Below are 27,225 nucleotides of genomic sequence, written 5' to 3'. Positions count from 1 at the left end.
TGCCAAAATGTACTAAACTCATAACTATTTGTGGAGGTCATGGACCTCATTGGAGCAGAAGTTCAATCAGAAACCTCATCATATACCTAATACTGCTAAACTGTCTTGCTTAATTCATAAATATAATAATACAAATAAAAATGTCCTCCATGAGCTTATAACTGTCTTAATACGGCATACGAACAGCAAATAAATGCTACTGCAGTGGCTGTAGGAAATACACCAGAGGACACTAGGTCTTAAGTGGATTTCATGTCATCCTGTTTGAGTGGCTAAAGGATAAGCAGTTATAAAAAGCATGAATGGAGAGGGGAATGCTGGGAAGTAGTGATGTTACGTATTGCGCCGAGGCGAATCAAGAGCGCTCAGACCCTCACTTATAGAGGTCGGAACATGTCATAATAAATAGATACAAGCATAAATAAATGTAGGAATAAAAACATCAATAATACAGGAATAGATATCTTACAGTGTTTTCAAGGAGATTCAGCGTGTGTGCTGTGGCTCAGCTGGAAAGCAGTTGACTCATGACCGCAGGGTTCCTGGTTCAACGGCTGAACAATACTTATTTTTTGTTGTTTATAAAAGCTACAGCTAAATGAGATAATGTAGTTAATAAATGTATTCTTTGATATGGTTTAGCCTTTCTCAGGCTACAACATGGTTAAGTTTATGAATATTATTAAGGAATACAAATCCCTCTTTGCAATGTTTACCAGCCTCCTTAGGCTTTTCAATCACAATCATTAAACTGGAATAAATACAATATTGTTAACATGAAAATATGATTTTATGTTCGTTGTTTAGAGTTATTCTAAGGCTTTACTCAATGGGAACTCGGTATGAGATAGAGCACACTGTTGAGATGTCCAACCTGCCTGTTTTACACACTTTGACCAACAGGGGGGGCTTGTGTTCAAATGAAACCCATGATGAAGCCTCATGAGATGAACCCTTTTGCGAACCCATCACTACTGGGAAATGTAGTTCTTAGCAGTAGCTAGCGGATATGACGGGTGAGTTATGTAGCTTGTAGCCGGGTGTCGTCTGCCCTCTGCTTTGCCGTAGTTGGATGAATCAGTCGACGTTCACAGTCCTTGGGATATGACTGTGCTTTTGTAGTAGAGAGCTAACTTTAGCTATACCGTTAGCTAGTTGGCAGGTTTTAGGATTACGTTGACCGAAAAAGAGGAATTCGAGTGCCAACGCATTATTTGGACTAACTCGTGACTTTCGTTGGCCTTAATATTTTTTTAAATATGACGTTGTTAATGTTATTGTTAATAAGTAAGCTAACTTAACTTTAGCTAGTGTGTCATCAACTTGTGAATCTCACAACTTATTCACTCTATAACAATCCTAACGATTCACCGTTAAGAGGTAGCTAGCAGGGAAATTGCTAGCCGTCGTATTAGCCAAGTAGCATTAAAAACGTGCACGGAGAAGCCGAAGGAACTTAGACACAGTAAAATTCGCTAGCATAGTGAAGCTAGCCGGTTGGAATTTGTGATATGAAAAAGGCGCAGTCTGACACATTGGGGTTTGTTCCTCAAAAGGACATCGTATACAACAAACTTCTGCCCTATGCAGAAAAGCTAGATGATGAATCAAATGATATTTTGAGTAAAATAAAAGGAAACTTGTGCCGAGCTGTACAGCTCAGAGAGATATGGCCCGGTGTGCTGTTTTGGACAAGGAAACTCTCCACGTAAGTAGCAGTACAGTAGCTAACGTTCATCTTTGGTACCCTCACTTAAATGTTGTATTTGTAACACATTTTAAAAAACGTATGATCTTGAGCTTGATAACATATTGTGCAACATATCTCTGTGTACATGTGTATTTGACATTGAACATATAAGTGTTGCTTGCCTAACAGTTTGTTCCTGTTGCAACTATATTCTGGTCAAAGTCACGAACTGTAAACATAATGTGTTGTTTATGGGTTAACTCTAGATGTTCGATAACGTGGTATGTTGTGACTTGAAACTACAAACTGCCCATTGTTTAAAGAAACGATCTGGGCTTCATAATTAGGGGGAAACCTTGTGAAATACACTACCTGACCCAGGCACTATATTGTTGTTTATTGTTTGTTGTTTATTTAAGAATTCCCATTAGAAGCACATGGGTGGGTCTAGTCTGATCTTCCTGTGATCCTGCACATAGATATACAATACAGACATACAGTACAAGTACATTTCAAACAACTTACACTAAACAGATACAGACAGTATAGCATAATGTACCTTATTGTTATTAAAGTTGTGCTTGTGTTATGACTGGCATTTATTTATTTTTTTCTTAAGGTCAGGAGACAACTTACAACATATCTTAGAATCAGATACCTTTATTGGTCCCACAGAGGGGAAATGTAAAATCTCAAATAGAAATAACACGTTTTAATGTTATGGATTCATTCACTTCCTGTGAAGTTGCTTCAAACAACACACATGTTTTGATATTCAGTGTAATGTTGAGATCATCATCATCTGTTATTTGTTCACATGCTAAATGCTAAACAGATGAGTCATGGCATACTGTTCATTCTTACTTCATGAAACACAACTTATCCCAACATAGTGTTACAACCTTTTTGAATTGATCTAATAGGTATTTAATAATGAATAATAAAGATGAAGATAACATATTGTGCATAGTACAGTACATATACTGTTGTTTAATGTGTTTGGTTGCTGTGCTGTCTTTAATCCTTTTCAGTCCCCAGTGTTGGTGCAATGCTCTGTGCAAATGTGAGTCACTGCCAACTCAGAGACGGAAAGTTTACTGTTGAGTTGACCCAGATTCTGTTCCCTAGTTTTTTAGCATTTTAACAGTGATGGAAATATGTATTAGTCATTTTTAAAGGTCTCAACATAGCTTATGCAGCTTCAGTTGTGTTTAAATACATGCTCTTGTTTATTCTATTCATGTTTTTACACGCAAGGGAACATAAGCACCATACATTAATGTTGTTCGTGCTACTCACAGGGGCACTGAAAACGTATGCATGTTCAAACTGGAGCAATTATCCCTAAATATGTATCTTTTATTTAGGTATATGAGACTGTATGGGCGGAAGTTCAGCAAAGAAGACCATGTGCTGTTCATCAAGTTGCTCTACGAGCTAGTGACGATCCCCAAACTGGAGATCAGCATGATGCAGGGCCTTGCTCGGCTTCTTATCAACCTCCTCAAGTAAGACTGTGCCCCAACTGTTCTACTCAAAAACGTGTACACTTTCTGTGAGAGCTTTACTATGAGAGCTAAGTTAAATGCTAAAAACCCTGCAACCTCACCATTGATATGCATTTTGTGAAAGTGATGTTGTATGATAACCTACTAGGCTCTTTGTGTTATTCTCATCTGTCTGCATGTCTGATTTATCTTGCAGGAAAAGAGAGCTACTGTCACGGGAGGACCTTGAGTTGAACTGGAGACCGCTGTATGAGCTGTACGACAGGATTCTCTTCTCCAAGACAGAGCATCTGGGTCTCAACTGGTTCCCCAAGTAGGCCCTCAGTTATTCACTGCTGCTGTTGATATGTTGTTGCTTCATGCTAAATCAAATAATTGAGGAAATGCAATGGACCTTTGGTGAGGCTGGTGTGTTCACTGTATTTAAAATGTTCACGGAAGGTGGAGGTGTAGGAAACTATACGTTTATTTGCCACATTTGGACATTAACAAGACCTTTGTTTTAATTACACTTTAGTCATCAATCACAAGCAGGATTTCTAGAATGCGCCCCCCCCCTCCTAATAATTTGTTTAGGCTGTTGATAGTGAAGGAATTATTTAATCCATATATTTTTGAAAAATGTCACAATCATTTTGGCATGCATTCCCATCATGGAAAACAAAAGATAACAAGTGACAGCATTTCTGGTGTTGGAAAAGCTAATGTTGACGACTAAGACTGATGTCACTGAATATTAAATGTTCTTGGAGGTAAGATTTATTTTCTCTTGGAACTGATCATTAACAGGCAATACCTCTATTGGCTTGCACTAATCAATACTTAAATGACCATTTCCCTGATGTTCTTGGAGTATCACACAAAGGCCCATCCCTTTTTTAAATGCCTTTTTTTTTTATTCCACATATTTAATCTATAATCAAAGACTTTGATATTGTATTAATAAGTGTATATATAACATGGAAGTCTAATCAATGTTTGACATTGTTCACTTTGTTAATTAGGTGCTCTCACAACTCTAAAGTACACACAGAATATTGTAATCATTTAGAGACATGGATACTATTATATATCAAGGGAAATCTGAACATTCTTCTTAGCTTATGGGTTTCAGTAGTTCTACTAAAATCTTATTGTGTTTGCAAGATTGGACCAGTTCTTGGGAAACAAAAGGAACATTTTGTGCGCCACATACCTTTTCATAAGTGTACCTTATACAGGGAACACTGTCCACTATGACCCTTACACAGTTTTAGAAAGCAGTTCTAAGTAGTTGTCGATTTATTCTATGCAACACCCTTATAAAGTCCCTATGATGTAGCAAGCAGTGCGAGGTGCTCTTTTATGGTGCTATGGGAACAAACATTGACCCTTTTCTTTAACGCGTCACTCTTACTTGACAGCTGATGAAAGCAGGCTACTTTGGCTCATTTCCAGCTCAACTCTTTCAAAACTCTACTAACACACACAAAACTGATTCTCTGAAATGGCATAATAAATTGTGATGCAAAGTATGTTCATATTTTTCAGTTATTGGCACTTTGTTGTGTGCTGAATGTGTTCTTTATGCCTTTGTCTCCTTTCACATTCAGTTCTCCAAGGCCTCGTTCATCCTCTAAACACTTAATGATAAAATTGGTTCAGAGGTGGTAAGGAAAATACTTCTCTTTGTGTTTTTACTTTGAATTCATCTTTTGAGGCACTTGTTTTTGTTTTTATTATTTTTGTATACATTGCATGTGAAAACCAAAACTGGACACCCCACATTGTGACAGAGGAAAAGTCAAGACTTAAGCAATGTTAACATTTCACTCATATTGGAGACTGTCGCACTGCAGCTAACACATTTTTTTACTCTTCTCCTATCCCCCATATCCAAAATGAGACAACAGTGTAGTTTATTTCTATCTATAGCGGGTTATGTGGCAGCAATAAATTAACAATATAAAAAAAATATTAGGAAGTAAACCGTTTATTATATGCAACATGAATTGCTCTATATGCTGCTTAACAGTGGGATTAGTATTACTTTATATGTTTTTGCTTTAGTTTTGCTGTTTTCCCTACTTAGCCATACCTTCAGTACGACGCTGCATTTTCAGCACGTTCTTCCTCTCCTGGAATGCTTTGGGGTGAACGAGAGAGTTCACTTAAACTCGGATACAAAGGTCATATAGTGTAGTCTGTGCTCCCTTTGGCCTCTGAGTGTCTGAGCAACTTGTAATGGGACACTCGGTTTGACTAGTTCTTGCTAATGGATTTGCAGTGCATGAGTTGGTACTTGGTCTGTGGCTGGTGTGTTTCAGGCTTACACTGCTAAACATTTGAGCTATAGTCATGCACTTAAATAGTGTCAGCTGCTTGAGTGTCACCTATAATTCAAGTTTTGTTAGAATGTTAAATGTAGAGGATGACATCTACAAGAAGACTGTAAATATTTTGAAAATAAGTGACCAGTTGTTGGAGTGGAATTGGCCGGGCATTTGCAACAAGGCATGGCTTGAGCTTGCATGCAAACAGATCTGTGGGATTGTGGGCTGGGAGCTCAAAAGCTGTGGTTATATCGGTCAGGAGCTTTATGTGACGTTGTGAAGATAATCATGTCAGGCGTTTGTGATGTGCAAGACATTTTATAATTATTCGTTAATCCAGAACCACCTCTGAGAAATTGTTCGAGCTGTGATCGAATTGAAATATTTGTGTTATGAATGAACATTAATTGAATTATGAATCCATATATTTTTATGAGGCCATCCAGGAAGGTCAACAGGAAACAACAATTGGCACTTTATTATCCGTGAATTGATTACAGTCCGATAACAATGACTTTTTATTACGATTTTCTCACTTCACACCAGATCCTAGGGTTTCCTCGTTCACTGTACACCACTCAGACGTGTGAAGAAGTTTCTGTGTGCATGCAATCAAAGTCAAGTTGCATTGGTGTGGAGATTGTTTAACATCACTGTTTCTGGGGGGGTGGATTTGACATGCCATAACATTCCTCTGTCATTCTGTTTTTTACAGCTCTGTGGAAAACGTGCTGAAAACACTTGTGAAAAGCTGCAGACCGTAAGTACATCTCATTTAATGATGTTTCTATAACTGTCTCTTCTATTTGCTCCTTTGAGGTATGTGCAGGAAAACATTAGCGGTATATTAGTCTAAATCAATATTGAATTTAGTAAGTTAAAAAGACATTAAATAATAGAAAGAGGGACGTATAAAAAATAGTTATCTTGTTCTAGCTGAGAAGATAAGCTACATCCACATATCATTTAATGATATGTGGATGCTGCTGCGGATAAGGAAGAGTTCAATGTGTTCATAATTCCAAAGCTTTCCTGCCACCAGCAGCTACTTGATTGTTTTCCCTCTAGTAGCGCCCCTGCAGGTGTCTTAGGAGACTCCTAGGACTCATCCCTCAGTTTGTACTTAGGCAGATAATCCTATCATCTCTAATTCTGTCTTGTGTGAGAGTTTCCTGTCACTGTGAGGAGTTGTGGTCAGCTGCGGTCAGCTGCGGTCAGCTGCTGCGACGCTGTTGATCATTGGTGAGGCGGGGGGGTTGTAGCAATGGTTGGAAGTGACCATTTTTTAACAAGGCCTCCCATGGATGTGAAACCACACGGAGTCTATGTGACCTGACGTGCTCAAGCACATCATAAACCATGGAAATCCCCATGTGGGACTTTGAGCCCACAAGATTTAACCTGCTAAGAATATGTTGGGTGTATGATTTGTTATGTCACGCTTTTGGACTGATTGTGAACATTGAAAATCCAGTCACTGCTTGTTTATAACGTGAAGACAATTGTTTTTTATTGGGTTTAAACTATCACCTAAGTCCTTATTCTTGTTACTTTATACAAATGTAGTTTAGGGTTCTCTTTTAATAGTAAAATCCAGTCATCATCATAGATTAATCTGATGTGTGTGATGTTTTTGTAGCACTCCTTAAAATGCTCTGCTTGTTGGGATTGTTGTCTATATTCATAATCTGGTGAATCTAATTGCTATTCTCTCTCTGTTTATACAGATACTTTCCGGAGTCTGCTTCTCAGGAGATGCTGGATGAATGGAGACCACTCCTCTGTCCCTTTGATGTCACAATGCTAAAAGCCATCAGCTACTTTGAACTCTTTCTACCCACCACTCTGCCTCCAGAGCTGCACTGCAAGGGGTTCAAGTAAGAAACCTCTCATTGTTTCCGACATGTGGAGATCCAAGATTTCTCCGTCTAAAAAGATCGTATAGCGAGTAGCTTAGCTTTTAAAGTTAGCACTTATCAGCTTTTAACAATTTAGCTGGATCCTTTCATTGGCAACCAAACAAAGGAACGGCTGCACCTTGTCAATTGACCATCAGCTGTTCCAAACTGTGGAAATGGGTCATAAGATTTTTCCAGGATTATGACAGTGTCAGTAGTCTGCTTCTCAGATCTCAACCCAATAGAACTCCTTTGGGATGAGCAGCAGTTGGCCTTAGGAATGCTGGCCCCATAAGTGGGCTCTGTAAGCATGGAAATTAATTAATAACTATTGTTAGTAGCATCTGGAATGCATTCAAAAGTGTAGGTGTATCTGGATGACAGGAAAGTACTAGCTTCTACTATATGTTCCGTATCCATAACTTCCTTAATATTTTCTCTGAAGTTTTCTGTAGATGTAACTATGATTTAGTCAATTTTCATTCATCATTATTTTGTTTTTTGAATATTTATTTCCTATATTTTGTCAAACGTTTATGCCTGGGCAGCCAATAGACACATTTTAGCAGGCACTGACAACATTCTAGGGCTGTACCCGAATATTCGTTCGTTGGAGTACTATTCGGGTTTCAATTTCGTTATTCGGATATTCTTTTTTTTTTCTTTCTTTTTTTTTGGCTGCCGCTTTGCACTGCGGCTGCCAAATTGAATGTATTGAAAGCTCCAATATCAAAGTAAGAGCTTGTGCCTCTTCGGGGGGTGCTAACACTTAACTATAAACCTTATCATTTACTTTCTCCATCTTTATATGTAGATATTACTTTTTCTCCGTCACGTTCTTTCCATAGCAACAACAACAGCGATAACTCTCCTTCAAAATAAAAGCATGTCCATACAAAATAGGAAGCCAAGCCAAATTACACATATACAACTGCAACAAAAGTAACACACACATACATTAACAAATAACTATATAACAACAATACTGTGTAGTATCATCAGCGAATATTCGGTTCGCTTCAACGCGTGTATTTCAGTTTATTCAGGGCATTCATTTATTATATAAAACAACAATACTGTGTAGAATAACAAAATGAATGCCCTGAATAAACTGAAATACACGCGTTGAAAATATTCGAATATTCGCTGATGATTACTACCGAATATCCGGAGCCCGAAAAATGGTATTCGGGACAGCCCTACGACATTCTTTTCTAAATTATCTTAAATTTAAAGATCATTGTAACTTTACCAAAAGAATACTATCCGTATTATATTCCTGATAATCCTAAACATCCAATACCAATTTATATAGGTCTTTAGATTGAAACCTTTTCCGAATTATGAACCCATCAGAAAAGCACTGCCCTAACTTGTTGTACACAAGTGTACGTATAGTACCTCCTGGCTATGGTGCGTATTTCATTGCCAATGCTGCTTGTCAAAGAAACAAACGATCACGTTTCCTTGATGATCTTTTCCTGGTCACCGATTGGAAATGACTTGCATCATGCTTTAGTTTCAACAGAGTGGCTATTATGATCCTTTTGACAACATGGGTTTGTGTTACTTAGAAGTAAAAACCTGAACTTCTAACCTGTTATGCCAAATGACATGTCATGGGATTCATATCCAACATATTAACCCATCAAATAATGTGCTACCCAAACTTATTGTAGGCGGGTGTACCTGTTTACCTAGCCAGAGAAGAGTGTTAATGACAAACTGCATTGTTAGAGGCTTTTATATGAAAATGACCAGCCAATCTTCCCACATCCTTTCACTGACCTATCTGTTAAATGTCACATGTTCATACTTTGTAGGGTTTTCTTCTACTCTTGTAACCATTTGTTTGTCTGACAGGTTGTGGTTCGATGAGTTCATAGCTTTATGGTTGTCTGTGCAAAATCTTCCAAGCTGGGAAATGGTGAGTAGATGATTTGTCTGAAAGACATTTTAATGTGCAATAGTCAGTATTTCTATCTTCCCAGTTGAACATGTTTTCCTTCATCTCTGCAGCATCTGGTCAATCTCTTTGCTCGCTTGTCCAATGACAACATCGGCTACATTGATTGGGACCCTTACATCCCGAAGGTTTGTCCCTTTTCTTTTTATGCAATCACCCATTACTCAATGTAGTACTTGCTTGTTTTAGAATTTGAATGTGTTGTCTGACCTTTATGATTTGGGCACATGGTGTGTATTTCACATAAGCAACCTATCAAGTGTCCTTGTTGCTGTTACTTACTAAAGGGAAGTGACTTGCATCATGCCTGTTTCGACTGAGGGATTGTTTTGATTCATGAATTTTGACATCACTAGTATGAGTTATTTATCTCACGACCTGTTTATTCCAAATATATGTTAAGGACTTTTTTTCCATGGAAAATAATTATTAGACCCTTATTGCTTTTGCTTTTCACATTTCAGATTTTCACAAGAATCTTGAGGAGTTTGAATCTCCCCTGTGGGCACCAGTCAGATGATGGTAGCAAGATATGTCACCAATGCCTACGAAATCGGCCATGTGGTGCTTTGGGTCTCATCGCTCCTGGTGAGTTCATACATGATGTGTTTGTTAAGAAAGTCACTGTTAATGTAAAGTGTATTGCTAGATTGACCCTTACTGTGTTCATTTCAGGGAGGACCCAGCAAGCAGGCTCAGGAACAGCTCAGTGGCCTTTTCAACAGTATTACATCTTTCTTCCACCCGTCAAACCATGGCCGCTGGTTGGTGAGTCACTTCATACTTCTTTTGGACGACTGTGGAATTATAAACAACAAGGGATGTTAACTGTTTCACAGCTGTGTTGTTGGGCATCAGGTAAACAAAAATGGACAATTCTGCATTAATAACTTGTTAGTGACTCTATGGGGTCAGCAGATCGTGAACTTTTCTGTGATAAATACAAAAAATATAGCAGTAGCTTACATCGAAAAGAAAAAAATATAAGAAGAGAATAATGATAAACAACCTACATGTGCATGACTGTTACCAGGGAGTTTAGATAAATCACTCACTTGGCTTTTCCAAAGTGAAGTTAACACAGCATACCAAAGCGCTCAGTGGCAACACAATCAAGTTTCCTGATTCTCTGTATCAACTTCTGAAATAACTTGCAAGTGAGAGGCCTACAATGCTATTAAAGGTCACCGGGAGCAAGGCCAAATGCCTTTCTGTTATGACCATCCACCGATACAAGATTCGAAGCACCACCGTGTCCTCGTACACAAACCTTTATTTTTGGCAGGGGCCTGTGTTTGTCCATATATTTGGCTGTTGCTTGGAAACACGTGAGAGGGTCATTCACTTAGTTGATTGCGCAACTGTCAACATGAAATGAAACCACAGCTAAGAGGAAAAAGTACTTCTAAAGTCAGTTCAGGTTGTATCGTTCAGAGAATTAGCTTAGCTATTCACTAAAGGAAAAGTGAAAGTTCTAACTTCATCTAGCTAACAGTTTAATCAAAAGTGACTTTCAATAAATGCAATAAATACAAACTTAGAACAGCAACAATCCTACCACAAGTACAATAGCTCTCAATAAGACAAACCAATCGTTGCATACATAAATTAGAGATGAAAAGATTATTTTGTATTGGCCAGGGCAAAGCTAAAACAGATGTGTTTATTCAAACTCTTTTGTCTCTGTGTAACAAAGTGATATTATATTTTACGGTAGGAATTTCCATTCATACTCAAGTGATTTGACTGTACTAAAATGATTCTATAATTGTCCATTCAATAGAGTACTATCTTATCTTATGCATACAGGACACATAGATAATATATCCACAGTGTCTCATTTTGTTTCTGTGTGTCCAGTATTCTCAACACACCATCCAATTCTCCATGTGTCCACTACAAGGATGTCCACTTTCCACCTGTGTGTTGGCCTCACTGCTTTCTCATGTATTTATCTATCCCTCCCTCTGTCCAGATGAAACTCATGAGGCTGCTCCAGCGTCTCCCAGCCAGCATGGTGCGGCGGCTGCACAGAGAGCGCTACAGGAAGCCCACATGGCTGACACCAGTCCCAGACAGCCACAAGCTCACAGAGGAGGATATCACAGCCTTTGTGGAGAGCATGATGCAGCCGGTGCTGCTGGCCATGTTCAGCAAGACGGGCAGCATGGATGCAGCCCAGGCCCTGCAGAACCTCGCTCTGATGAGGCCTGAGCTAGTTATCCCCCCCGTGCTTGAGAGGTAAGTCTTTTATGAAAACGACAGACTTTCAATGATCCATCTTTGACCCAAGTTCTGCCTCTTCAGAATCTAGAGCGCGGTTTTCCGCTTTAGATAAAAGACGAGGCCGCTTTTGGAGAGGAACACAAAGGGCTAACTATTCTCCGTCTCTCCCACAGAACATACCCGGCTCTGGAGACTCTCACAGAGCCCCACCAGCTGACGGCCACTCTGAGCTGCATGATTGGAGTGGCACGGAGCCTAGTGTCAGGTGGGCAGCGCTATCCTGAGGGGCCCACTCACATGCTGCCCCTGCTCATGAGGGCTTTGCCGGGCGTTGACCCAAATGATTTCAGCAAGTGCATGGTGAGCTCCATTGTGATTCACTTCTATCTTCTCACAGCGCTCCCACTGTGTTTTTGGAGGGTTGTGAACAAGTTATTCCGTCTGATACAAACATTCCTCTCCCCACAGATCACATTCCAATTTATTGCTACCTTTGTGACTCTTGTGCCTTTGGTGGACTGTTCGTCCGCCCTACATGAAAGAACTGACTTGACAGAGGTGAAGCATAATTATATATCATCTCCTAAATAAAAAATAAGTTGTTGAATGGTCCTTGGGTTTACCTTGTCATATCTTGTGTATGCCTTTCAGGTGGAAAGGGAGATGTGCTCAGCCTCAGCAGAGTTTGAAGACTTTGTGCTTCTATTCATGGACAGGTACGTAGAGATTTGATGAGGAACAGCAGCAGTGGCTGTCAGTAACACAGCTGAGATAGGAGAGATTTATTAGGTCTATCCACAATAAAAGTACTGTTCATGTAATGGCTCAAACAAGATTTCCAGTCATCTGAATATCATTTAAATATTCTACACTTTTAATAAAGAAGAATTTGATACAGCAAAAGTACTGCTCTTAAAAACATATTAACTTAAAAGAAACACTGCTTCTGCCTTGAGCAAAAAACAGTCTTATACCAGAGTAGATTTTTAGATGTGGCATCATAACCAAAAGTATTTTCTCTATTAAGATACCGAGTGAAATAGTATCCAAACATTTTAACTTATTTGTTTCTGTCATTCGCACAGATGCTTTGCCCTGATAGACAGCAGCACTCTGGAACAAACCCGTGAGGAAACAGAAACAGAGAAGATGACTCATTTGGAGAGTCTGGTAGAGCTCGGCCTGTCTTCCACCTTCAGCACCATCCTCACCCAGTGCTCCTTGGACATCTTCAAGGTGAAGAGTCACGTCTCATTCATCCTTTTCAGAGCACTATAAATTAGCGTTGTCAGTTGATTAAAATATTTAATCGCATGATGTCCATAGTTAATCGCACATTTTTTATCTGTTCTAAATGTACCTTAGAGGAATATTTTTCAAGTTTGTAATACTCTTATCAACATATGAGTGGACAAATATGCTTTATGCAAATGTTTGTTTATTATCATTTGAACAATGACAAATATTCTCCTGAATATTCTCAACACAACAACCTGGAACCTCTCTCTCTCTCTTCACTCTCTCCCAACCCCGTGTACTTCTCTGCACTGAGACAGTTGCTCGAACAGACAAGCCTGTTGTCGCCGCTCCTCTGTCTTCATAACAGTCAAAGCATGAGACTGAAGTTCCCACAGGGGTCAAAATAATGCGCTGTGATGTGCAGTCGACACGTTGGATGCGATCCGAATGATCTCACACAGTCCCTCGTCCTCCACAATGTTAATTGTCCTGCAAGCTGTAGACACCGCCGCCCATTTAGCTATCGCTGTTGAAAGCTTGCTGCTCGTAGACGCCGTGTCCAGGCGTCTCCCCGGCAAACTTTCAAGCGTGGTCTGCCGCAAGCGAGCGGCAGGAGCGGGGTTGTCGGCATTAGCTGTGTGCTTGGCTTGCTGTTTAAAACACCTTTTTTTGTATCCATATCTCTCGCTAGAATCTCCCACCATCCAAATTGCGTTATTAACACCATAACTTGACAGCCCTACTATAAATATGAACTAATTTTTCCCATTGTTTTAACAGGTTGCTCTTAAAAAGGTGTTCAACTTTGCAACCACCAACATCTTTGAGACACGAGTAGCTGGCAGAATGGTGGCTGACATGTGCAGAGCCGCTTCCAAGGTGAGTCCCCTCAGACTCTTCTTTATGGCCCATCAACTTCCATGTAGCTTATTAATCACTGTTCTCATCCTCTCTGTGCTTCTTTTTTCAGTGTCACCCTGCAGAGTCACTCAAGTTGTTTGTGCCACACTGCTGCAATGCCATAAACCAAATCGCTGAGAGTAAGTACTCTTCATTTCTATAAGAGGAGGTTTTTCCAAACTCATCATTTATGTTTTCTTCCATGAGTCTTAGTCATATGCCTGACACACTATTTGTAAACAGATGAGGAAGTGTTGAATGAGGAGGAGCTTGACAAGGAGTTGATGTGGAATCTCCAGCTACTGTCTGAGGTAATGTGGAGCACTTATTATTCACTAACTTAACCTCTAAGTTCCTGCTATAGACAACATCTCCTATCTATAAATCTGTACTCACTATATTGTGCCCTCTATGCCGTGTGCACCTCAGGTGACCCGGGTTGATGGTGACAAAGTCCTCCCCTATCGCTCCGAGGTGGTCCAGATTTTGCAGTTGACGCTCCACCTCAAGTGTAAGCAGGGCTACACTCTGGCCTGCAACCTGCTGCACCACCTCCTCCGCTCCTCAGCTCTCCTCTACCCCAAAGAGTACTGCAGTGTGCCAGGAGGCTTCCACCAGCCGATCAGTGACTACTTACCCATCAAGGTACAGCAAAGGCGACAGCAAAGCTGCTTTTGTGTGTCAGTCTATTTGTGTGTCTTCATGGCAAAAAGTACTCGTGGAGACACCTACTGTAGTGGGAATTTCTGGAAAAGCAGTACTGTCTGCTTTGCCAGGTTTTTATATTTCCGCCTGTATGTTGACAGATTTTTGAGTTTCAACCTTACAGTCATAAAAGTGTACAGATGTTTGGTCTACCGCAAAATAAAGTTTGGTTCTGGATCAAAGCAAGGTCCAAGCAAAAGTGGTTAGAGGGGACATTAAAACCCAACCTTTGCCCAAACAAGCCATACAACTCTTTGTGGCATTCACTATGACCTGGTTTGATTAATCCTCCCTTTAAACAGTTAGAGTGAAGACAGCTCGTGGCTTTATTCCATTAAGTAGCTTCATCAGCGCAGGCATGGATACTACACTGAACAAAAATATAAATGCAACACTTTTGTTTTTGCTCCCATTTTTCATGAGATGAACTCAAAGATCTAAAATATTTTCTATATACACAAAATAACCATTTCTCTCAAATATTGTTCACAAATCTGAAAAAATCTGTGATAGGTGAGCACTTCTCCTTTGCCGAGATAATCCATCCCACCTCACAGGTGTGGCATATCAAGATGCTGATTAGACAGCATGATTATTGCACAGGTGTGCCTTAGACTGGCCACAATAAAAGGCCACTCTAAAATGTTCAGTTTTATCACACAGCACAATGCCACAGATGTCGCAAGTTTTGAGGGAGCGTGCAATTGGCATGCTGACAGCAGGAATGTCCACCAGAGCTGTTGCCCGTGAATTGAATGTTCATTTCTCTACCATAAGCCGCCTCCAAAGGCGTTTCAGAGAATTTGGCAGTACATCCAACCGGCCTCACAACCGCAGACCACGTGTAACCACACCAGCCCAGGACCTCCACATCCAGCATGTTCACCTGAGACCAGCCACTCGGACAGCTGCTGAAACAATCGGTTTGCATAACCAAAGAATTTCTGCACAAACTGTCAGAAACCGTCTCAGGGAAGCTCATCTGCATGCTCGTCGTCCTCATCGGGGTCTCGACCTGACTCCGGTTCGTCGTCGTAACCGACTTGAGTGGGAAAATGCTCACATTCGATGGCGTCTGGCACGTTGGAGAGGTGTTCTCTTCACGGATGAGTTTCAGTGTAGATCACCTTACTGGATTACGGTGTCCTGCAGAACAACAGGAGATATCTCGCTTGTGGTTACTACATTTGCCAGTAAATAATGTGTTATGTGTTGCTTGGTCTTTGATAAATACTATATATACTTGTTTTTAATGCATTTGTATACTGCATGTCAAACCACGTGTTAAATCGTTTACCTTTACTCATTAAACAGGCAAATAGTGGTGTCAGTGGGGTTTTAGTTTTGTACATCATGATTGGATTTAGTAACTAGCCAAAGTGCAGTCTCTGGGAAGTTTGTGTGTTGATATTAAAGTTGTAATGCCTAATATTCAGGTCCTACTTTATATATTTCAGAACATGAATGTGATGCAAATCAGATGAGAACATACTAAATGATATGTAGACATAACAAACATATTTATTTTGTGGTGTTATTGTAGCCTGAAGTCAACAAAAGTATTGTATATTAAGCAAAAGCACAATGTGTTTGTCCCATGCAGGACTGGGGTCGGCCTGGAGACCTGTGGAATTTGGATATCCGGTGGCATGTGCCGAGTGTTGAGGAAACATCCTTTGCTTTTTACTTACTCGACCTGATCCTCCAGCCTGAGCTCCAGCGCCTTCAGAGATTTGCACAGGGAGAACAGGACATGAGCAGGTATGCAAAACTAAGTTTGAGTGTTCACCTGTGCCTCCTACAGCAATACAAATACAGAAGTTGCTAGATGTAAACTGGTTTCAGTCTATCTCTGTTTGGCTCTGTCATGCATGTATTTATAGGACTCGTGTTGATTCTTGTGTTCTTCAGAGATGACGTCCTACAGAGCCTGACTATCATTCAGCACTGCCTCCTCGGGGCTGGGAGTCTGATGCCGGCACTGAAGGGAGAGACCATCCCTAAACTGTGAGCACATGCTTTCACATAATAATCTCCTTTCTGACCAAGAAAACCAGAGAAAGACACAGTTAAACACATCTTAGTTTAAATCTCCTCAAGGAAAACTGTTAGCAGATATGCTTGGGTCTGAAGAACAACAGAAATATCCCAAATGGATGTATGACCTATATATATATTCTTAAGTTGTAGAATTGTTGCGAAGGACTTTATGAAGTCATTTGAACGTCACATTTTAGTTTCAAAGACTTAAGTAGCTGACTTGGCTTTGAACCTGGTTTTACCCCTCAGGGTCCAAAGCATGGTGAATCTAGATGAGACCACCCTCTACACTGGAGTGGAGTATGGTAAGCAAAGCCCTTCTTACAAACTGTTTTGTTAACAAAAGTAATAGGGTTTGTTTGACTATTATCTGACACTGTAATATTATCTGCACCGGCAGATGACACCAGAGAGAACTACAGAGATGCTGTGTGCAGAGTGATGAGACAGCTGCTGAGTACGTGTTCCCTCAGTTACTCTCCCTACAGCCACATCTCTAACCAGGCTGTCGTCTCATTGTGTTTAAAAGACAAACTCACAATAAACTTCAAACTCTTTTTGCAGATTACATCCTGGAGCACTCTGAAGACGACACCAAGTCTCTTTTCTCCATCATCAAGGTAGACACACAGTAGCATATTAGTCTGTATACTCCTGTGTTTGTGCTGAAGAATGTGCCTATATCAGAGGTCAGGCTATAAGGCACATTTTCCCTGTTGCACTTTGCCGGACCCTACCAGCATTTATATATTTGGGTTAAAACCCAAACTCGCATGATTTCAGGCCACAGTGCAGCGTGTGCTGGAGGTATTACACACTGCGTGGGACACTGTGTAGGCAGAAGTTATCCTTGAATTAACTTTAATCACGTTTGCCGCCTTGAATCACTCAATACTCCTCACAGGTTATTGCCAGGAGCTTTGTATTGATCCTATCGCCCAACTCTTATCAATATTTCTGTCTGTGATACCTTTCAGATCATCAGCGACCTGTTGCAATTCAAAGGTTCTCACAAACATGAGTTTGACTCCCGCTGGAAGAGCTTCAACCTTGTGAAGAAATCAATGGAAAACAGAGTGAGAAACCGAACATGTTATTGTATTTTTGTTACTTTTATACTGCTGTTATCCTTTTCGTAATGTATCAAAGTGTATAATGCCCTTTTTAGATTGTACTGTATTGCAGTTTCTCTATTTATGTTTGTAAAAATCTAAAATGCCTCACCGTTGTATTTGCAGCTTCACGGCAGAAAGCAGCACATCAGAGCTCTGCTAATAGACAGAGTTATGCTCCAGCATGAGGTAAGTCTTTCCCAGAGAAATGACCTTATTGGGTATCCTTGTATATTGTTACTATTTATAACTTTGAATCTTTGCGTTTTACCAGCTGCGGAAGCTGACAGTGGAAGGATGTCAGTACAGGAGCATTCACCGGGAGCTGATGAGAGATCTGTTGAGGCTGTCCACAAGCACGTACAGCCAAGTGAGTGACACTCAACAGTGTTTACATTTGAGCAATTACACATCATACATCACAAAGACATTTGACAGTATATAATAATCTAACTGAGACTTTTCTTTATCGCCTTCCAGGTACGCACCAGGGCTCAAAATGTGTTGTTCACGGCACTGGGGACCTACAATTTCTGCTGCAGAGATCTGATCCCCCATGTCCTGGAGTTTCTGAACCCGGACACCAGCAGTGTCTCACAGCAGCAGTTCAAAGTACGGCAGTCCTTTTCTGTGTTGTGCTATACAACAAACAAACTCACACATTTTTACACTTTTGAGTTTTTGCTCCTAAACATGCTCCACATCTGTACCTCTCCAGGGTGCCTTGTACTGTTTCCTGGGGAACCACGGTGGAGTGTGCCTGGCCAATTTGCACGACTGGGACTGCATTGCTCTGACGTGGCCTGCCATCGTACGCTCTGGCCTCAGCTCAGCCATGTCTCTGGAGAAACCCTCCATTGTGCGGCTCTTTGATGACCTTGCAGACAAAATCCATCGCCAGTACGAGACCATCGGCATCGACTTTGCTGTAAGTACATCACAGAGAAGGCTTTCACAAATGGAACATAGAATTAAAGGCAATGTTGATCTCTGCCTACCTGTTATAGTAGAAGCTCAATATATCAAATACACATCTAAATGATATATCAAATATCAGAGTATTTTATTTTGTGACTCAAAATATGTGGTGAAGTTTGATTGGTTCCAACATTTGTTGGACAAAAATGTTGTTTTCAGTACTGAGGTGGACATTTAAACCGACATTGGACATACAAATCAGTACATGAAAACTTAAAAGAAAGAAAATAATTTTTTGTTAAAGTCTTATATAATAAACCAAATAAAGAAAAGCTCTACTGTCAGTCTCTTAATTAGATGTTCTTAGTACAGTTCTAGTACCAGTCAGTTTTTTTAAATTCCTGTCCCCAGCAGCTAAGTTAAAGCAAAGCTGCAAAAAAACACGGTCATAAAGAGGGGCATTTATGGCTCTCTTCAGCTAGTTTGCCTTCTTCTTTAAACAAATCTTTTCAAAACTAGCTTTCAACTATAATATCTCAAGTATCTTTACGACTAGAATGTCATAATCTTCATTTGTGTCAAAGGTTGCAACGTTCATTTTGAGTTTGTAAACAGAGAAAATGTATCTGCAGTTTTACATATACATTTCAGTATTCTTGCTCCCATAGAGCCAGTCCCAAAATACATGTTTAGATAGGATTTATTTTCCATTACACTCCAAACATACATATCAGTCCTTGCTTTGAGTTTGATTTCCTCTGACATGTTTGAGCAAAGTATGTCTGATACTATATGTTTCATCTTTTGCATTCCTTTAGATTGAGGGTGAGTGCTCTACTGTGGCCAAACGACTCATGATCACTGGAAATCCTCTTCCCAAGGAGCCTGTTCCTTCAGAGGAGGAAGTAGCAGAGGGTGTGAAAAAGCAGGAGCTCAAGAACGCAGAATGTGTTCAGTAAGTTCATCAGTACTCAAGACAAAGACCAGATATCTATAGCTGAATTCAAAGATGCTATTTCTCAAGTTCACAACATGGTCTTTTCTCCCTGGAGAATAGAACTTTTGAAAGTACTTGCACAGCATTTGTTAAGATGATGTGCTAACTCACTAATTGAATGTCAACACGATTGGCTCGATTACAGGGTTTAAGTACTAAATGCTCTTCTACTTGTTTGTAGGAATTACCATCAGCTCATTGGAGATCTGCTGGAATTCCTCAACAACAGCAACATGTAGGTTCATTTAAAAGTGACTTCTTCAAATCATTTTATGTATGCATTTATTGGCCTGTAACAATTACTTTGTTTTAACATTCTAGGCCTTGGAAGTTCGAACACATTGCAATCGGCTTCATGTCATTGCTGCTGAGAGACGACCGCCTGCTCCCACCATCTGCCGTCACGTTCTTCGTCAAAAGCCTCAACCATGACTCCCTCTATGTTCGCAAGGTGGGGCAAATGCAAAAATAATGAGAAGTGTATTATTGGTGTTGTGATTCTAATGCATATGGATGCAGTCCTGTGTTTCTTGTGGACATTTTGTCTGAAATATCTCCCGTTTTCCACTAGGTGGCGATATCCGCTGTGGCAGGGATCATGAAACAGATAAAGAGGCCGCATAAGAAAGTCCCCATCAGCCCCTCGGAGCTCTGTAAGAATCACAAGGGCTTGTTTGTATCTCCATTCACACTTTATGTATAGTTTAAAACTGGTCTCAAAAATAACCAATCTTTGTTAGGTGGAGGGAAGGAGCTGAGTGGTAATGTAGCAGGGGATCGTCAAGACAACAAGTGGCTCCAGTATGACAGCAGCAGCCTGCCACGCACGCAGAAGGACTGGGATGCCTGTGTGTTCGTGGAGAAAACACACTGGGGATATTACAGCTGGCCAAGGTTTTATATGTCATTTTCTTTACCTGACTGTCTTTTGCTGTCTCAAGAATGTTGGATACTTTCTTTCGTCTTGTTTTTATTCATCATCTCTTCAATATTGTTCTCTAGAAAACTGATGATATATGCCCCACTGGAGGAGCAGCCCAAACAGAACCTGACCAGAGAGGAAATGACAGAGGTTTGTGCACAATCGCACTCCCCTTATGAAAAATATATAACGCACATAGTAATGTTAAATAATGTTAACCACATTTACTAAATTGAATGTGTGCTGACAGCGGGAACAGATCATCTTTGACCACTTCTCCGACCCAGTCTTCATCAATCAGTTCATCGAGTTCCTCTCCCTGGAGGAGCGTAAGGGAAAGGACAAGTTCAGCCCTCGCAGGTTCTGTCTCTTCAAGGTGAGATTCGCTGAGAGTAGTGTTAAACGGATTGAAGCAGCTAAAGTCGGCCGGTAAGGAAATGAATCTGTTCCCTTCTCCTGCTCTCTCCAGGGATTGTTCCGCAATTTCGGAGACATCTTTCTTCCCCTGCTGCGGCCACACATGGAGCGCCTGGTGGCCGACTCCCACGAGAGCAAGCAGCGCTGTGTTGCAGAGATCATCTCCGGGCTGATCAGAGGCAGCAAGCACTGGAGCTATGCAAAGGTAGGGGAAAGGACATTCTCACAAAGTAAGCTGACTCAAACAGTTTGGGAAATCCCGACGATGCATTTAAAAAGTCATCGGAGTTTGTAAACGTGAACAATTTCTCTGAAGTTCGCTTTTTGCACACGTCTGCACAGCCCTCCACTTCAAAATATAATTCACTGTAGTTTGCCATATACTCATTCTCCCAAGCTTTTAAGGTTAGTGTATAGTTACATTTAAATTGGTGTTAATACTTTGTCTTTAGCATCCCTTTTTAATGCTAAATTGTTTCTTAAAATACGTATTTTTTATTATCCTTATATATTTCTTTTTTTACCTACTTTGCAACTTATGTTTTTAGATTGTTTATGTTCGCACCACCAGACACCAAAGCAAATTCCTTGTATGTGTAAACGTACCTGGCAATAAACTTGATTCTGAATTTCAGGAGAATATGTAGTATTTTCAATATATCCCGCCTTGTGAACTTTTACAGGTTGAGAAACTTTGGGAGCTGTTGTGTCCGCTGCTCCGTACGGCCCTGTCCAACATCACCATAGAAACGTACGCAGACTGGGGAACCTGCATTGCCACAGCCTGTGTAAGCTTCTGCCCGTTTATATACGTCATTTCTTTAATCTTCCATTTGTTAAACTTTTGTCACTCATTCTTCCTTTTTATGACTGTTGATTCTGTCTCGAATAGGAGAGTAGAGACCCACGCAAGCTCCACTGGCTGTTTGAGCTTCTGATGGAGTCTCCTGTCAACGGAGAGGGGGGCTCCTTCGTCGACGCCTGGTGAGTAGAGGGTGCAGTCTAAAGCACATGTTGCACATCATAGACTGTATGCATTACATTAATGCACACGATGTAAACAATATCTTGTTTGTCACTACTCCACATATTTTATACCAATTCTACTTCAACCATATTCAATGTAAATACTGCTATATTTTATTAATGTTATTATAGTTTTCTATCTGTTTTTGTTTTATTTTCATGTATGCACCACAACACCAAGTCAAATTCCTCTTATGTGTTAACCTACCTGGCAATAAACCTGAATCTGATTCTGATGTTGATGTGAATGACAAAACGGTGCTTTCTTTTTGCTCTCCAGTCGTCTGTATGTGCTGCAGGGAGGCCTTGCTCAGCAGGAGTGGCGTGTTCCAGAGCTGCTCCACAGGTTGCTTCAATACCTGGAGCCCAAACTCACACAGGTGTACAAGAATGTACGGGAACGCATTGGCAGGTAAGGTCCTTTTTTTTACCTCCCTAGTGAATGTCATTAATTACTCTTTTAAAGCTTTTTGTGTCTCATCGTGTCACTTCTGATTTGCTTTCCTTCCAGCGTGCTCACGTACATCTTCATGATCGATGTCAACTTGCCATGCACTCAGCCGACCACGTCCCCGCGCATCTCCGACTTCACAGAGCGGATTCTGCTACAGCTGAAGCCTCTCACCGAGGGCGACGAGGAGATCCAGAACCACGTGGTCGAGGAGAACGAGGTGGGAGAGCAGGACGAGAGAACGCAAGCCATCAAGCTGCTCAAAACAGGTGGGTCGAGGATCTTATCCCTGATACTGAACCATCACAATGAGTAAATAAACATCTGTTTTTGTTATAAACATGAGTGTTTAACATAAATATTCCTGTCTGCAGTGCTGAAGTGGCTGATAGCGAGTGCTGGTCGCTCCTTCTCCACTGCGGTCCCAGAACAGCTACGGTTGCTTCCCCTGCTCTTCAAGGTGAAACACTCATTAATTCAAAGCTTTGATCCTCTAGCTTTCTCCCTGCAAACTTTATATTTTCACTTTTAATGCATACCCCATACAGGGATCTTAAAAGACACCTGCCTTCCCGTTAACCTCTCTCTGTCCTCTGTACCAGATTGCTCCCGTCGAGAATGACGACAGTTACGATGAACTGAAGAGGGACGCAAAGACCTGTCTGTCTCTGATGTCTCAGGGACTCCTTTACCCAGAGCAGATCCCCATGGTCCTCAGGGGCCTGCGGGAGGTGAGTCATCTGGCAGCTGAGGCTATTATTCCACTTTTGACCTGCATCACACATGACTGGGCTTTTTACAGAACCCGCTTCGTATAACCTGTGAAGTTATTTTCGCACAAAAAAGAGGAAAGGCTCTAAGGGAATGACAAATGAATGAGATTTTTAAGTTTGACTGCTAAACATGCATTCTTAAATTAATCGGTTACATAAGACGCATAATAGAGTAAATCTGAAAAAGGGTTAATGTGAGAGGAGGATTCTACAGGGATTCTTGAATGTGCAATTGGCAACAACAACATAATCTAAGCTGTGCAGAGTCATGCTAAAGAAGTCGTATCTGTTCTAACCCGTTTGATATTCTTTACATTTAAAAGTGACACAAAAGAGGAGCTTTATTACAAAAGTGCTTTTTGGTTGGCTGGAGCTGGTCTGTTCCTCCAACAAAATGCTCAGAATATTTTCTTGATTTGTGATGGGTTTATTGTTGTGTTTCAGATTGCTGGCAGCAGCTCCTGGCACGCTCGCTACACGGTGCTCACATACCTCCAGATTATGGTGTTTTACAACCTGTTCACCTTCATGAATGACCAGCAGTCAGTGAATGAAGTCCGGGCGCTGGTGGTACGACTGCTGGAGGACGAGCAGCTGGAGGTAAAAACAACCATTCATTCACAGCATTACAATCATAAAATATGTAAGGCTGAAACATGCCGGCATAATCGTCACTGTAATATTTACAAACACAAGGCAGTCTGGTTATATAATCTTCGTTTAGCTTTTGGCCAATACATGCGTGTGTATGCTAGCAGACGTTCTCACTGTCTTTCAGCTTCACTGTAGTGATTCAGCACTCTCCTCCTGGCCCCCCCTCCCCTCCAGTCCTCTAGCTGTTTCCATGGAAACCACAGGCTGCAGTAATCTGTTGCTATGGAGATAACGTTCAGATTGAAGGAGGATGAGAGGGAGAGGGATGGAGTAGAAACAAAGGAGGAGTGGGGGATGGATAGAAGTAGCCATTTTTATTTGGCCTCTTAAACTAACCTAAGGCGGATTTTGCTGAGGGGGCTGCAGCAAATCTTGTGTCTTAAAAGAGCATAAGAGGAAAGCTGTAACCTATTGGCCCTGGGGTCGTTCAATCTAAAAAAGCCTTTCTTCTGGAGATCTGCATCTTCCCATTTATTAGTTAACCTTTCCTTCTAAGAATTGAATTGAGAGAGGAGACATACAATATGCGACAGACCATTTGAGCTCCTATTATAGAGAAACGTACCCAAAACACACATCCACCCCCAGTGCCCAGCTGGCTGCTATTTCCATCCAGCTAGCCAGTGGAACACCCTGCCTAATAACAGTGTTGCTTTGCTGAGTCTTATACAGTGCAGCAAGAGTTGTTAAGGTGCTGGGGCTTGTGTGTTAGTTTGGGATATAAGAGACCAGCCAGAGATGCTACGCTAGTTAAATTATCCCATAATTGACACAATATAGGATTCACTTTTAGAACACCTGTCACCGTGTGATTCACACACAGAGGATCCAAACCCCACTGTCTCTCGTTGACTCAGGAGCAACCCGCTTCTGTGTTAGTGTATATATATATATATCTGTCTTAAAGAGACAGTACCCCCCCTAAATACAAAAAAACAAACCTGTAGGGTTTCTTATCAATGTGAATTGATTATGGTGCATGTTGCTGAGTGTTACTGAGATATTGGTTGGAGTGATGTCTGACTCCTCCTCCTGTTTATAATTTAAATAGATGGCATACAGCTTGTACTCAAAATGCAATGCAATATCTCTTTCCAGAAATCATGACCCAGTTGCTGTAGCACTCTCGTGACAAAAAACACTTCATAATTCATTCTTGCCTCTCTTTTGTAGGTAAGAGAAATGGCCGCCACTACTCTCAGCGGCTTCCTTCAGTGCAATTTCCTGTCCATGGACGCCCCCATGCAGGCACATTTTGAGGCTCTCTGCAAGACCCGCTTGCCTAAGAAGAGGAAGAGGGAGCTCGGCTCTACAGTGGACACTATACCTTCTGCTGGTAAGGGGCTTCTCTTGAACATGTGATGATGCACCCAATATGCCGTTTTCTGATATTAATGGAATCCCTCCTGTTGTGTGTTTGTAGACCTGATGCGGCGCCATGCAGGCGTTCTCGGATTGAGCGCTTGTATTCTCTCCAGTCCATATGATGTGCCCACTTGGATGCCCCAGCTGTTGATGGACCTGAGTGCTCACCTCAATGACACACAACCCATTGAAGTAAGGGTTCTCACCTAGTTATCAATGTATACTGTTTGAGTTGGGTTCTTTCTCAACCACATGTTTCCCACAATTGCATAGCTACTGTTGTCTCTGCAATGACTATGATTTACTCTGTTACAAGAAATAAAAAACATCTTTTTGTTTCAGATGACTGTGAAGAAAACTCTGTCAAACTTCCGACGGACTCACCATGACAACTGGCAACAACATAAGCAGCAGTTCACAGATGACCAGCTCCTGGTCCTGACTGACTTACTGGTCTCCCCCTGTTACTATGCCTAAAACCTGGTAAAGCATTTCAATCTCAAACTGTTCTTGAAGGATAAATACTTATGACTTTTGTTCACACGCACATCCAAAAGAACCTGATTATTATTTGTCAATGAATAGTGAAAACGATTTAAAGATTATTTAATGAGCCTTGAGGAGTTTTCTTTGAGCCAGTTTTTGAGTGTGTTTTTGATTCACTTCTATGTACAGATACCAGCCTGCATTGGGGAGGAGGCTCTCGTTCTTAACTGAAAGACACAGCATCACCCTGGAAGAAGAGTGGCACACAAAGCAACCGAGTTGTGGCACCCAGAAGGATTGACAAGTTGTGTATTCATGTATTTAGCTCCTTGACATTTCTACTATACTTAATATTTAAGGATCAATCATAGCAGGAATGAATGAATGACCTGCAGTTTGTAACATTACTGTACAGTTTTATTTCCTCTTTTTTTGGTTTGTTTGTATGCATGTGCACGGGTGTGTGTGTGTGTGTGTGTGTGTGCGTGTGCGTGTGTGTGTGTGCTTTTGTGGGATGCTTGAAGAGCCATCTGCCAGTGTCCCATACATTTCTCAGGATTCTATCCCAAGTATCAACTCTGAGCCATCATGATGTCCAGTGTCAGACACACTCTTTACGATCTCCCAATAGCGAAGTGTTCGTTTCAAGCCACCTGTCTACAACACACAATGTTTGTGTGGCTGTTTGATCTATATGTGATTATATGCATCGTGCATGTGTGTTATCATCGTATTGCAAATATGCACAAACATATTTATTTATTTATTTGACTTTTTTTGAAGTGCTAAGTTTAAATTTTTCATAGAAGGCATTTCTGAGATGGCAGAGCTTTTAGCAAAGGAGCCCATTGTCATCTACTCTTGCAAGAAAGGGAGAGGGCAAGCTCCCCACTGCTGTGCTGTGTGATGCGTTTGCTGTGAGAACTGTTTGATGACCATTTCATGTGTCTCGTTGCAAGAAAATAACCACACCGCCTGTCTGTAATCGTGACCTCTTCCCCTATTATCCCTCGCATCATTTACCTTTTTTTAAAAACCCACTGAGATGAGAGAAAATGTACTTGGTTTGCTTTTCCCTGATGACTTGAAATCAGTCCATGCATTTAGTACCTCACTTATGTATAGTGTAGTGCCAAAACTGCAGTGATATTTTTTTCTTTTTTTAGATGTACTGTTTGCTTATTGAATAAGATGTTAATAAATTGTTTGTAAAAAAAAAAAAAATGCATCTGTTTTTTTATGGTCTCTCGCTTTATTTAATTTGTAGTAAATCAACAAGTTAAAATGCATAATTTTACTTTTTCCTTGTTTTTAGGAACTTAATACTATTTCTTTGATTTTATTTACAGATAATTTATTTGAGTAAATCAGACTTTAAATGCTTTAAATAATCAGAAAATCACCCCTGTGCGTGTCGCCTAGCAACGACGTTGTTAAACTGCTGTTCCCAAGGACAGCATGAAAAGCAAGAAAAATAATAATAATTTTGTATACATTTGTTGCATTTATCGAATATATTCCGAACGACGTTATGAAACCTAAAATTGAATGTAACATGAAATATAAATTATAGCTATAGGGTTCACCATTTTTCCATAAAAGCCACAGTATGGGGGGGGG

General features: G+C 40.7%; 1 protein-coding gene across 1 annotated transcript; it reads left to right on the top strand.

The window, feature by feature from the left end:
• Nucleotides 1-1,018: 1,018 nt before the first annotated feature.
• psme4a (proteasome activator subunit 4a) lies at nt 1,019-26,819 on the top strand. The gene is given in 48 exon segments (XM_034100114.2): nt 1,019-1,708; nt 3,058-3,198; nt 3,395-3,511; nt 6,226-6,270; nt 7,238-7,387; nt 9,272-9,335; nt 9,428-9,502; nt 9,839-9,871; nt 9,873-9,962; nt 10,050-10,142; nt 11,350-11,615; nt 11,774-11,960; nt 12,069-12,158; nt 12,252-12,316; nt 12,686-12,836; nt 13,620-13,718; nt 13,810-13,879; nt 13,983-14,050; nt 14,169-14,384; nt 16,048-16,205; nt 16,356-16,451; nt 16,734-16,789; nt 16,885-16,941; nt 17,049-17,104; nt 17,462-17,560; nt 17,723-17,785; nt 17,871-17,966; nt 18,077-18,208; nt 18,315-18,524; nt 19,333-19,469; nt 19,693-19,746; nt 19,833-19,962; nt 20,083-20,164; nt 20,252-20,405; nt 20,514-20,583; nt 20,684-20,809; nt 20,903-21,055; nt 21,534-21,638; nt 21,743-21,834; nt 22,157-22,288; nt 22,388-22,596; nt 22,702-22,787; nt 22,930-23,058; nt 23,545-23,700; nt 24,928-25,090; nt 25,178-25,311; nt 25,462-25,602; nt 25,795-26,819. Coding segments are annotated over 47 exon segments (5,487 nt in total). The 5' UTR covers nt 1,019-1,511; the 3' UTR covers nt 25,597-25,602; nt 25,795-26,819.
• The last annotated feature ends 406 nt before the right edge of the window (nt 26,820-27,225 follow it).

Source organism: Pseudochaenichthys georgianus, chromosome 15, assembly GCF_902827115.2.
Source record: "Pseudochaenichthys georgianus chromosome 15, fPseGeo1.2, whole genome shotgun sequence".
Lineage (NCBI taxonomy): Eukaryota > Metazoa > Chordata > Actinopteri > Perciformes > Channichthyidae > Pseudochaenichthys > Pseudochaenichthys georgianus.
Note: the sequence above shows the minus strand (reverse complement) of the source record. Positions and strands in the feature narration are given on the sequence as shown.